Here is a 12,726-nt window from a genome sequence, read left to right as displayed (position 1 = left end):
TTGGCGCCTTTATCAGTGGTGAAAGTCCAATCATCGTTTACGAAAACAACCAAAACAGTCAAAAAAAGCCATAAACCTTAAAAATGTGATAGCACCAAGAACATATGAATGTGAACAAAGAAGCAGGCACTGAGGCCTACACAATCCAGAGTCCCGTTCACAATCCATTTGCTCATTTATAATTTCAGGGCACTTCCAAGACAGGCACAGATCACCAGGCTGTCCAGCACACCTGCGGGCAGGTGGATCCTACGAGAAATAGGCGTCGCGCCTCGGGAGATCGAGTGTAACAGCCACGGGCTAACACCCGACAAGAGGAAAAAGATCAGGGCAGCTCCTCTTCCCAGGAATATGAACCCACAGCACAACATCGACAGAAGACTTGCTCGAGCCAAAGCAGTCGTTCGACAGGCAGCTGCCTCCGGGAAAGCATGCTGCTTTACGAACGCAGCCAAATATCCTGGCAGGCCTATATAGCAGCGGTGGTCAACAAAGATGGCACGGTCATCAGCGCGTGCATGGTTCGCACTGATAGCCCTGAGGTGTCCGAGCAGGCGGCCATCGGCCTTGCACTCCTAGAAGACGATAAAGGCTTGGTATACTGCGACTCCAAGAGGGCAATTCTGTCCTTCAGAACAGGGAGTGTATCCCCGACTGTCGGCAGAATACTTGGTACTCATCACCTCACCCCACACTACATCAATTGGTTGCTGGCACACATGGGACCATTGGAGGGGCCGCTCCCTAACCTCAGCAAGACGGCACACGAGGCCGTATGAGACCTAACTCACCGTATGAGCCCGGACTCCCTCTCGGCAGGATGGGAGAGCGAGCGCGACCTCCTTGTCGCTTGCAACGATCGCACCCAGCATCATAAGTTAGTCGAGAGAACCATGCCGCTGCCGCACAAAGCACTCAATAAAGCACAAGAAGTCACGTACAGGTGGCTTCAGACGGGCACCTACCCATGTCCGGCCTTCCTGCACAAAATCTTTCCGGACGCGCACCCTCACAATGCATGTCGCTACTGTAAGGATATAGATAGCCTTGCTCACATGCTCTGGGGTTGCCCCGTGGCACTGGGGGCCAGGAACACCAAGGAAGAGTGGGACGGAGCTCTATGCAGCTTGGATATTGAAGCACAGCTCTGGGCTGTCCATCGGGCCCGCGACGCAGCAGAGGACAGCCCCTATGTCCCGATGTGGGAGCGGCTCGCTGTGCACTAATCGCACGCACCAACGGACCTCAATAAAGTTATTCATCCATCCATCCATCCAAGACAAAGCGCTTTGCGCACTGGTACTGCAAAATTGGATATTGCAGGCAACATGGAATCGGCCACCAGATTAGCATGTTAAGAAAAATAACTCATTAGATTTGTTTATTTGTAGAATACTGTGAACCATGTACTGGTCCAAGCAGAGTAGATACAAACATATAAACACAAGAATAAAGTAATACGTGTCATTCAGTTGGTGATCAATTGGGTTCAACAATAAGTTCCAGCCATTAATGGTATATGGAGAAAATATGTTTAAACACCTCAGTACACACAAAATGTGAGGTCCAGGAGTGGCGTTCCTGGTGTCACGTGTATCTAGATGTTTGAGATGTAGTGAAAGTTGTATAAATTTATTGCTAATCAGTGATGAAAGGAAGGCGGGGCACATATTTTCTCTGCATAAAGCAAGCAACTGTATATATAGTTTGATATTACGAGTGTGGGCTGTGAATCAAACTGACAATTTATAATAAATAAATCTAACTACTTTTCTATGTAGTGTTTTAGGTTTCTTTATGTTTAAGTTGATAGAGGTATCCCAGACTAGACATGCATATTCAAGTGTAGGCCAAATAAATTGTGTAGATGAGGTTTGGCACCAGCTGGACAATTTCATAGTTTGTACCTGAGTAAGCAGAGTTTATGAAAAGCTGATTCGCACACGTCAATATAGATTGTGTTAAAACTAATATGTGGTAAAATGCTGCGTGATTTCCCTCGTCTGAAATTGTACGACCATGAATATTAAGCTGTGTAAAGGGCATCTTCTCACTTATGAAGGTGCCAAAACTGTTGGTTAATTTTTTATGAAGTTCAGTAGTCCCAGTGGAAAATCATTATCTTTTGAAGCATGTAAACCACTTGCAACCTGTTCACTCACTGAAGGTGACTACACATGTCACTTTCTTATTCACTTAAGCTTGTGATTCTGTTGAATGAGGTAACTTGTCATCCAGGGTGCCTGCTTATGAATTCTTTTCCATTTGTTTGGTACTAAAGAATCTAAACATCGAAAGCACATCTCAACTTATGCCAAAGAACATGGGCATCACTGTCACTGAAATCAAGAAAACAACATTCAAGGTTCTCTATAATGTGTCACTAACAAGTGAATAATCCTTAACCAAACAGAAGGCTTTTGTCGCATTTACTACGAGTAGTAATTGACAAAGAATCACTAACATGACAACTGTCAGACAGTCCTTGCTCTATAGAAACAGTAAATTAGAAAAATGTAAGGTACAATAAATCATAAATCAACATGATCCTTGCTTCTGTAGTGGTTTACAGACAACTGGCATGAAGTTATGCACAAGCATAATGTTGTAGATACTGCTAATATGCTTGTTATAACTTTCAGGGGCTTTTAGACTGTCCCAATGGACACTGTTGGTTAAAATCGCCAATGATAAAAAATTGTGCATTGTAATGGATATAAAAGTTTTTTGGTTTGCTTAAGCACTCTGGCAATACACCATGCAGGACGTCTATATAACGCAAGATAAACTGACTATCTCAAATATGGGAGCTTAGTGCATAAATCCTCAATATCAGTAATTTCACCCACTAAAGTACATTCAGTGGTGCTTCTGTGCCAACAGCAACACTCTGCTCTAGGAAACCTGTAATTGCAGTAAATTTTGCACTCTGGAGGAAAAATTGTCATTTCATCGCGTAGCCCTGTCTCAATAATTGTGAGATTCAGGTGATGAAGTATAGCAATTTCTAATGATTCACTTTTACTGAATCACTAGAAATTGAATCACTAGAATTGATCGTGCACAACTGCTTTTCTGCCGAGTATTTGCATCAAGTTGGAGATTAGGTAATGTCATTTTTTCTGTATTTTCCCACGTTTCCAACTAGCCTCATCCCACACAAGGATTTGCCTTTCGACTAAGTTTATTATGAAGTGGTTACCCTTTGCTCTGTTCTTTTTCAACTTGAGCACTTTCCCAGAATAGTTTTCACATATTTAAGTAGCTTGTGAGTAATCTTTTTGAATAAATATAGGAGATCCTTGGAGTTTTCTTACGTTATTGAATTAAAAGCTTGGCTGTAAACGACAGGTTGCTTAACATGCTGTTTGCAACGTCTATGAATGTTCCCTGCTGACACACAGTAGTGTCAGTGTATATTTAAAAAAGAAAGACAAACAAACTGCTTTATCCTTTAGATCCAATTCTGTTTCACTAGGACGTTCAGGAATTCCGTGTATACTTAGTTTTAATCTCCCATTTGTTTTCTAGTTTAATCAGCTATGTTGTTTGAACATTTAAGATGGGCTAAATGGATTCAGAGTAGAGATTTTATTTCGTTGTGATAAAGAATGGTTCATAATGCTTCTTCTGCCAAATTATTTTGAGTTATTGCCCCTTCCTAGTTATCAGTGAGTCAGGACTTCAAAGAGAAAAATATGCAATTGTATTGCATTTATCGTAATCTTTTGCTGCCCGCCTTTAGTGTTAGGGTTCAGCGTCACTCACGTAACGGTACATTAATACATGTTTCTGTTCCGCCATATTCCTTTTGACATTCCTTTTGCAAGATAAGAATGCGAGGACCACACTAAGAGCATTTTTCCTTATTAGTGTCATTTTTTTCATTTCTGCACAAGCAAAAAGAAACAGTTGTGTTCATTTTATAATAGCAACGACGCTGGGGGTGCATCACCTCCAAAAAAACCCAACACAAAAAGGGTTAGTGGGAATTCTAAATGTTCATGTTATGTAGCCTTTAAGTTCGGACTTCTAGTGAAGGATAGATAGTTAAGCTCTTTTACAAGATTGGTATTGGTGCATTTCATAATTTTTATAATGATTGCACCCATAACTATTTGCACCTCTCTCCAGGACAAGCAATGAGCAGATGGGCTCATTCCTTTGGAAACAGTTGAAAGCGCTGCAAACCAGACATGCAAGCATGCAGTGAAGTCATTTTTTAAATGTGTTAGCATTAGGTGTGTCAAAGTGGAAAAAATGTGTGTGTGTGAAGTATGGGAGGCCAGTCACGTGGTAGAGGCAGAGATGTGATGGGAGAGCTTAAAAGAGAGAATGTATGTGTGTGTGTGTATAGTGGTGTACAACTTTAGAAGATAGCAGCATTTGCCGGTCCAAGGCAGGTGCATGGACACTCGCTCTAGACTGACATCATGAGCCGCACGACCGGTGTCCCCACCGACGGAGAGCATGGCAGCCCGCACTTGGAACTTGGCTGAGTCGCATCTGTGGGACCATTTCTTTAGTCGCAGGGGCAGTCAGCTGCCGCACTTCGGTCATATAGGTGGGGCCTCTCCTGCTTTCTTAAGTTGTGCACAACTGATGGTGGTGTGCTCCCAACTACCATCAGTTGCATTTCACTCCTCGAAGAGGCAGGACGTGCATTGAGTGAGCTCCTGAGCGGCACTTTGCAATGTGGTCATGTTGTTTAAATCATGGATCTGGGACCTGAAATAGATGCAGTGCAATGCCTACTGCATTTCTCTCACATTTACCGCTATATCGCCATTGAATTTTGTTCCCCATATTTCGCATAAGAGCCTGAAGAAATGAGCCACATAGAAGATGACACTATGGAAACTTCATTGGGTGTTTCTGGGTGCATTCTACAACTTTTACAATCGAACTTATGCCCTCAAATTGATATTTAAAATTTTCTGTAATTGAACTTAGATAATTGGTCATGTAATTACACTTCAAAAAATAGCCTTAGTAACTCAAGTCAACCCCAAACAGTATGCGGTTGGTATCATTTGTTTAGGACGTGTCACTTTTTTCTAAAGCTTCTTAAGTTAGGCAAAACAACGGGTATAATAATTGGTACACATAGCAGCTCAAGTCAAGCAGCATAGCGCTTTATTAGAGCCCAGAGCTTCGGGACATCCTCCCATACATTTTGTTAGTGTTTATTACAGAAGAATGCAGGAATAAAATGCTTGATTCTTGGTACTTAATCTTCCAAATACCTTCCGCAATAATTTGCAGAAAACACTTCATTTGTCTAATGATAGAGCGTACATAGGTTTCATATGGTCGTGGTGCAGTACACTAAGAACAGCCATGCCACACCTAACAAATGGTGGGTATGGTACGTGACCTTGCTTAGGAATATGGAAGAATACACCAGTCTTTTCTTCACGTTCCTATTTCTTTTATCTTTCTCTCATGAATTTGCAGCCCCCATGTCATGAATTTTACTGCACCCATGTTACAAGATTGATAAAGTCTTTCAACAAAGAAGCAACAGAAAAGGAAGTCTTCTTCACAGTGTTGACTAGCCATGTAAGGAAATCAGTGTTTGCGATCTGGTCTAGTTGGTGGTCCATGTTGTCAGAGCAAGGTATAGTGCAAGAAGAATCACGAGGACATTAGAAGACATGAGGGCACCTTGTATGCACATTCAATGTGTCTTCTGGTGTCCTCATTTAAAAGTTATTAAAAATATATACATTTTTCTTGCACAACAGCTCGCTTCCAAGTTGTAAGGTGATTCTTCAAATGATTGTTCAAGACTACCGACACTGGAGCACAGTTAAGATGCCACTGCCGGTGCAGCTCACACACTAAGGGTAGTACTGATGAACATGCAAGCATGAGGCAACTCACCGTTTCACACAGCTTGCACAATGCACAGGGAAATTGCCCTAGCCATTCTCAACAGCATTTACCTTCGGAGGGATGGCTTTAGTGAAATATAGAAGGCACGGCAGCAAAAGGAGAAGTTGCACAGCTACAGCAGTGAACCAGTGTGTTGTCAGATGAGCGGCATTAGCAGAATATATGTTCAGTGGCAATGAGATGTATGGTTGCACAGCCAGAAGATCAAGTGCACTGGCGAAGGCAAATTTTGCAGAAAAGTGTCATCTGAAATCTTGGCAGACGATTACTAGCAGAGATGGGTAACAAAAAAAAGGAGGGGCAGATGTGCACAAATGATGCTGCTACAGGTGGCTCTGTGGTGCCAAGAAACTACACATTTTTTTCTTTCAATATGCTTTTATTTCAATCACTTTGCCAGGCAGGCTTCATACCATTCAAGTGTAGCATGTCATATACAAAATAACAGTTGCCACATCTACAATTTTGCAGGAATGCTGACTGTTTCATGCTGCAGCATGTCGCTAACAAGGTGTGTTGCATGGAGTGCTGTACCCCAGGATGTATTGATTCCATGTGCTCCATGGCCATAGTTGTGAACCACCTTCAAGACAGATAAAAAGAAGTACAGATTGAAATGAGTGCACCATTGACCATATTGAAGCTAATAAGCCATAAAAGCAATGTGAATCATTGGACTAGTTGGTGTTACATAAATTTGAATGTTCCAGCATGGAAAGGGACATTCAGCGCCTTTTTCTCTTCATTTGTGAGCATGTCACATTTCATGTTGTCAAGCTTAAGTGCTCATGTGATTACCTTTTTCAGCACTGTATATTTGGTACATAAATCTCTGCCATTCCACCATATATCATCTTGTACAAAAAAAAAAAAAAGTTCTGCGGCGATCACTTTCGGTGATACAATCGCCTTGGCCACGCCATCGGCGCATACAGATTAGCTGCTTGAGCACCACGTCATCTGGTTTTGCGCAACCATCCAATCAACGGCAGTACTATCGCTGAGACGACACTGTCGCCAAAAGTGATCGTCGTAGAACACGTCCCCAGGTGGCACACTTGAGAAGATCCGGGTATGTTGATTCTGGAACAAGGGATGGTGGTTGCCTCGTTGTGAACACCGATTCAAAAGCAAGTTTCCCACCCCGTGCACGCCAAATGGCACCCTACGCCCGCAAAAAAGCTCTTGGAAAACAGCTAGGCGAGCCCACGTTCTTTCCGACCCTCAGCATGCCTGAGCTCCACAATGAGCACCTGCTTGAAGTCATCGAGAGAGTCAAACAGCAGTCAAGGCACACCGTGCAGGGTCGATGGCAGAACCAGCTACCACTGAGCCTACTTGGAAAGAACCTGACCGACCCATTACAAAGCTTGGGGAGGTAGGCAAAGAAATGTTCTTTTTAAAAGGTGCAGTAAACTGATCTGTGGTGATAACTTTCCATGTTAGACCTTTTTTATTAAGGCTTCACCCAGTTTGCAGTATTTTTGCCTGTGTCTGAATTTAACCTTTTTCACACCAACTTGGGTAACTGGATATGTGTCACTATGTATGTGCATCTATAATTCAGACAGGTTCCACGTACGAGCTTTACGGCGGCATTGCTAGAAGGCGCAGCATGTCCAGAGGAAAGCGCAAGAGAGGAGCCTGGCTGCAGTGCACGCCTCGTACATGATACGTTTTGGTGGTGGTAATACGGTGCGTCGCTACATTGCTTGAATGCGAATCGCATAAATGTCGACAGTCATCCTGAGATTGTTCCTGCCGGAATTATTAGTGTCAGTAAAAGAAATTCTTTTTAAAGTGCCATTTTTATTAATAGCATGACCTAATCAAAAAAAATTATTGGACAGATTCCAAATATGCACAGAAGAACCTTGCTGATATTCTGGCCATTTGTATGTTTTCCAGGGTATTACCAGGGTCCTTCCATACTTTCCATCTGGTCATGGAACTTCCCCCAAAATTTCACATTGGGACAGAAGATGGCACCAGAGGCGCTGGTGTGAGTAGAAGGGGAGGCTTCTATGTTGAATTCCAATGGCGGAGTTGGAATGGCTGACGGACTCGGCGAGCGAGCTCTCAACTCTGGCGTAGAGCAACGCCTCCAAATCTGCGAGTGGAACACAACCTGCACCACCGGAGCAAGGCGGAAGCGGAACTTCTATCGCTGAGTTACGCAGGATACCTTGCGTGCTGTCATTTCCTTTCACTGTTTGCCCCAGCACCGCCGCACCAGTCACTTGTCTCTTCAGCGCCGTTCACCTGTTGTTTTTTTTTAAAAGTGCAGAACAGATATCTCGCCAAGCGTGCAGCAGCTTTTGCTTCCTCGCAAGTAGTGACTGGTAGCGCCTTCCAGCAAACAAATGTGGTAAAGGAGATACGTCACGCAGAGTTCCGGTCCACTCCGACGATTTTGGCGGAGCATCTTTTTCTGCTCCACGGAGTGACTCCCGCTCTGAATCCACTCCGACTCTCTCATTGGAACACCTTACTTCCGCCTTTACTCTGTCATTGGAACAAACTTGCTCTGAAATGAGCAGAAAAACTTGCTCCAACTCTGCCATTGGAAATGAACACTAGTCTCACATAGAGCACTTGGGGGCCACAATAGATATGAGGTGGTATGTGGAATCTGGAAAGGACTAATGGTGCCAGCACTAATTTTCAGAAACGTCATCCTATGCTTAAAATCGAACATCTTGTTGGGGTTGGAAGTTAACCAAACATAGGTAGGCCGGTTGGCTTTGGATGGTAAAACCACAAATGAGGCAGTGTAGGGCGACATGGGTTGGCATTCTTTTGTAGTTAGAGAAGCGCTGAGCTAAATTAGTTTCTTCGGAAGAAAGACCCAGGAGCATGGATAAAAATAAATGTGTGACTTAATATGCACAAGTATCTGTACCTGAAAAGCACGGACACAGAACGAAAGAAGAGGTCAAGAAAGTTGGCAATAATTGAAGGTGTAAATAGACAACCAGGAGTCATCAAAGAGAAAGTGAGAGAAACTGGGACAAATGGATACTAAAAAGACCATGGAGATTTACAAGAATGGGAAGAAATAAACTAGAAGGGAAAATCTATGCTAACACAAAGAGCATGCCTTGCTATTTGAGGCTTGAGCTGGTTGCCTAAAGATAAAAACATACCAGAGCAAATACTCGTTACGGGATGAGGCATGTGTATGCTGCAGCAAAAATTCGGAGGCCACTCGGCACATCCTAACAGAATGCAAGAGGGATTTACCCAGTGAGAGCCATAGGTAATGTACAGGTCAGTCTACTGTTACAGACTACTGTTACAGTGCCATGTACGGCATGCACTATACATGGCGCTGCATGGATCATGAGCCATGATCTGTACACCTTTCACCTTTCAGAAGCACTTGGACTTAAAGTGGATGGAAGCATCAACCGGTCAGCAATTGCGATAAGGAGGGAACGTTTAGAGTATTTCATTTCATTTATTTCATCCTTAAAGGCCCGAGGGCATTACATAAGGAGGGGCTACAATTCGTGTAGAACAACGCATAATAGAAATACAAATTGGTGGAAAAAGAGCAGAGAAGAGATTGATATGTCTGGATCTGTTACAGGCATTGGTACAAGGTAGATGAAGTTTTGAGGAAGAGAATAAAGTTTAAGGAAATGCATACAAAAATGCTAGAATGAAAAACGTGTATAGCATACCTGATTAACTCAAGCAGGCTCGGTGATAATTTGTCACCACCCCATTTCAAAGCGGATGCCAATAAATCATCATTGTCATCATCACCGAGGGGGGGGGGGGGAGAGGGGACAATCTACCATGCTGGATGGCCAGGCTGCGCGATCATGCAAATCTTTCACGAAGAAACATGCCTCTCCCATATTTATTTCAGCACGTTTGCAGAATGAACATGCAACGGGAGATTTTTGACAAAATAATCTAGTGTGCGATGCATTTGTGCTTAAATTATACACGTCACCATTGCATGACAGATGTGGCCCCCTCACCCCTAGTAGCCTGCCTCGCACAGTTTCTTGTCAGCTGTCTATATTTGCCCTTTGTCTAGTTAGGTAAGTTAGTTATATTTGGTTACCTGGTTCAGTAAGTTAGTTGATTAGCTGGTTTAGTTAATTTATATTTCCTTTGTAATTATAGTTAGGCAGGTTATTTTAGTTAGTGCACAGTAATTTTGTTGTTAGATAACTCTGGCTTGCTTTATCAGTTAGTGTAAATAATTATAGTTCTAGTTTGCTAGTTAGATGATTGGTTCGGTTAGTTTTTGTAAGTTACCTCATTTACTTAATTACTTCGTTGTTGAATTTAGTTAGTTATTCTGATAGTTTATAAATCACCTATTTGTTTAGTTTAGCCAAGTTAGTTAGTTATATTTGGTTAGATAGCTTAGTCATTGTTTAGTCAGGTTATTAAAGAGTTTAGTTATTAAGTTGTAAGGTTAGTTATTATATAAGTTTGATATTAGTGAGTTTATAGTTAAATATTTAGCTAGTTAGTCATTACTTCTGGAATTTATTTAGTTAATAAGTTTAGCCTTTTAATTAGTACACTTGGTATGGTTGTTTAGGTACCCTTGTAACTTGACCACAGAACATTAGGCATTTTCGCTACATGAAGCATGCTGTCACTACACTGAGATATGTACTGTGAAAAAACTGAAATGCGAGTGGCTAGAAGCAACAACGCAACCCTTTTACTTGTAATTACATAAAAGTGCAATGTGAAATTGCTCTGTAGCCGGTTTCTAATGATGCAGTAGTCCAAAGTGTACCTTTTGAATTATTAGGCCGCTGTTACATACGAGGTCTGTTAGAAAAGTATCCGACCTTTGGCCGAAGAAAAAAAACTGGCATGACTGGAGTGTTGGAAACCTAATCACCCTCAGAGTAGTCTCCTTGGGACTCCACACACTTCTCCCAGCGGTGCTGCCATTGTTGGCAGCATTCCGAGAAGGCCTCGTTCGGAATGGAGTTTAGCTCAGCTGTTGTTGCAGCCATAATGTCCTCTCTTGTCTGAAATCGCGCTGCTTTCGATGGTTTCTTGATTTTGGGAAACAGCCAGAAGTCGCAGGGGGCCATATGAGGAGAGTAAGGAGCCTTTTGAACTACAGAAGTCTGTTTTTTCGCCAAAAAAGTCTGAATCAAGTGTGAGGAATGAGCAGGAGCACTGTCGTGATGGATGCGCCAATTTCCTGTTGACCACAACTCCGGTATCTTGTGCTGCACAGCATCACGTAGGCGACGGAGGACATCCCTGTAGTACTCTTTGGTGATTGTTTGACCCCGTGGTGCGTACTTGTGGTGTACCACACCGCGGGAGTCAAAGAAAGCAGTCAGCATTACTTTGACGTTGCTGCACACTTGGTGGGCCTTCTTTGGTTTTCGTAACATGGAATGTTTCCACTGTGATGACTGGGATTTGGTTTCCAGGTTGTACCCATTCACCCAAGCCACGTCACCAGTGATTATAGTGTTCATGAAGTCGGGGTCACTTTTTGTGGAATCCAGCATGTCCTGTGAGACTTCAACGTGAAGCTGCTTTTGCTCCACCGTTAGCAGATTTGGAACGAATTTCGCCGCAACTCTCTTCATGGCCAAATCTTCGGTCATAATGGAATGTGCAGAAAAAGTGCTGATGCCCACCTCTTCCGCAATTTCTCGGACAGTCACACGACAGTCCCGCATCACCACAGCGTTCACTTCGGCAATGACCTGGTCACTTCGGCATGTTGGTGTCCCACCGGAGCGTGGCTCACTCTCCACTGATGTACGGCCGCCTTTCAACTGGTTGTACCCCTCCTTAATCCATGTGCTGCTCATAGCATTGTCACTGAAAGCCGCCTGAATTTTCCGAATGGCTTCCACTTGGTTGTCGCCCAGTTTCTGGCAAAATTTGATGCAGTAGCGCTGCTCCAGTAACTCCGCCATTTTCCTAGCAATAAAAAACCACCGAGAGCACTGCGCACTTCTTCACTCAAACGCTGCATCCCAGCGACTGACGCTATCGGCAGGCGGGAAAAAATTCGTGCATGCGCACGTAGGTTCATGGTTGGCTTTCAATACGAATACAAGGTCGATTTTCAAATATGAATGAAAAAGAGATGCATACAGAAATAAATATTTTCGAATATGAGCTATTTCTATCAACTGATAGCAAGCTCATCGGTATGAGGCCTGAACTTTGTCACAACTAAGATTCTCTCCCAGCAACTGGGAAGTCAACCTCAACTGTCCTGACATACTCTCAGCCTGTACACAATAGCTCAGTGTTGAGTTTCACTGCTTTAAAGAGTTTATTTTGGTTTGGATGAGGGACAGCTGCATCTCGGCGTCAGCCAACACTTTGTTTTCTTGAGCTCATACTCCTTCAAAGAGGCTGCAGCACTCTTCCTTTCGTGTTAATTCCTCAGTGCATTCGTCCTTTCTGTTCTCATCCTCCTTCCACCATGCGTTCGCCCAATGGATCATTTGAAGCATCCTCTTGGTCAGTTGTACAGTCAACGTTCGATTTTTCGGACTCTCTAGGGACTGCGAAAACATAAAAAAAATCGGGCAGTCCGAAAAAAATGAATGCATGTCTTTAAGGGCTCAAATTGCCACGGGCACGTCTGAAAAAGCTCTTAAGGCCTGCCAGTACACTTATTAGGCATATCGGTGCTTGTACTGTGACAGGAGACGGGGGTGCACGCGAGTATAATTAAGGAATACATACTGTGTCCCGTGACAATTGCCCCTTCCCATGCTTGTTATGCTTCACCGCATAAAATTTTTTTATTGAGGCGAAGCTAACTTTCAGAGACTGGCATTGCACAACGCGCTGTGATTTGCG

At 43.2% G+C, this 12,726-nt stretch overlaps 2 protein-coding genes across 4 annotated transcripts in view; both read right to left on the bottom strand.

Annotated features, from left to right (window-relative positions):
• Positions 1-6,256: 6,256 nt before the first annotated feature.
• The window catches only part of LOC135911188 (D-aspartate oxidase-like), a 110,342-nt gene continuing 103,872 nt past the window's right edge, over positions 6,257-12,726 (bottom strand). For all 3 annotated transcript variants that reach the window (XM_065443387.2, XM_065443396.1, XM_065443378.2), the window contains one exon: positions 6,257-6,481. In XM_065443387.2, coding sequence (XP_065299459.1) covers positions 6,356-6,481 — 126 coding nt within the window. In that variant the 3' untranslated portion in view covers positions 6,257-6,355. The remainder of the gene's footprint in view (positions 6,482-12,726) is intronic.
• On the bottom strand, positions 10,876-11,825 carry LOC135911607 (histone-lysine N-methyltransferase SETMAR-like). Its single transcript, XM_065443926.1, has 2 exons — positions 11,098-11,825; positions 10,876-11,002 (listed from the first exon to the last, which is right to left on the bottom strand). Exons 1-2 carry the CDS (start codon positions 11,823-11,825, stop codon positions 10,876-10,878), a joined length of 855 nt encoding a protein of 284 aa, XP_065299998.1.

This window comes from Dermacentor albipictus, chromosome 1 (assembly GCF_038994185.2).
Source record: "Dermacentor albipictus isolate Rhodes 1998 colony chromosome 1, USDA_Dalb.pri_finalv2, whole genome shotgun sequence".
NCBI classification, from domain to species: domain Eukaryota; kingdom Metazoa; phylum Arthropoda; class Arachnida; order Ixodida; family Ixodidae; genus Dermacentor; species Dermacentor albipictus.
The sequence above is the reverse complement of the archived record's forward strand: the minus strand, read 5'-3'. Positions and strand labels throughout refer to the sequence as shown.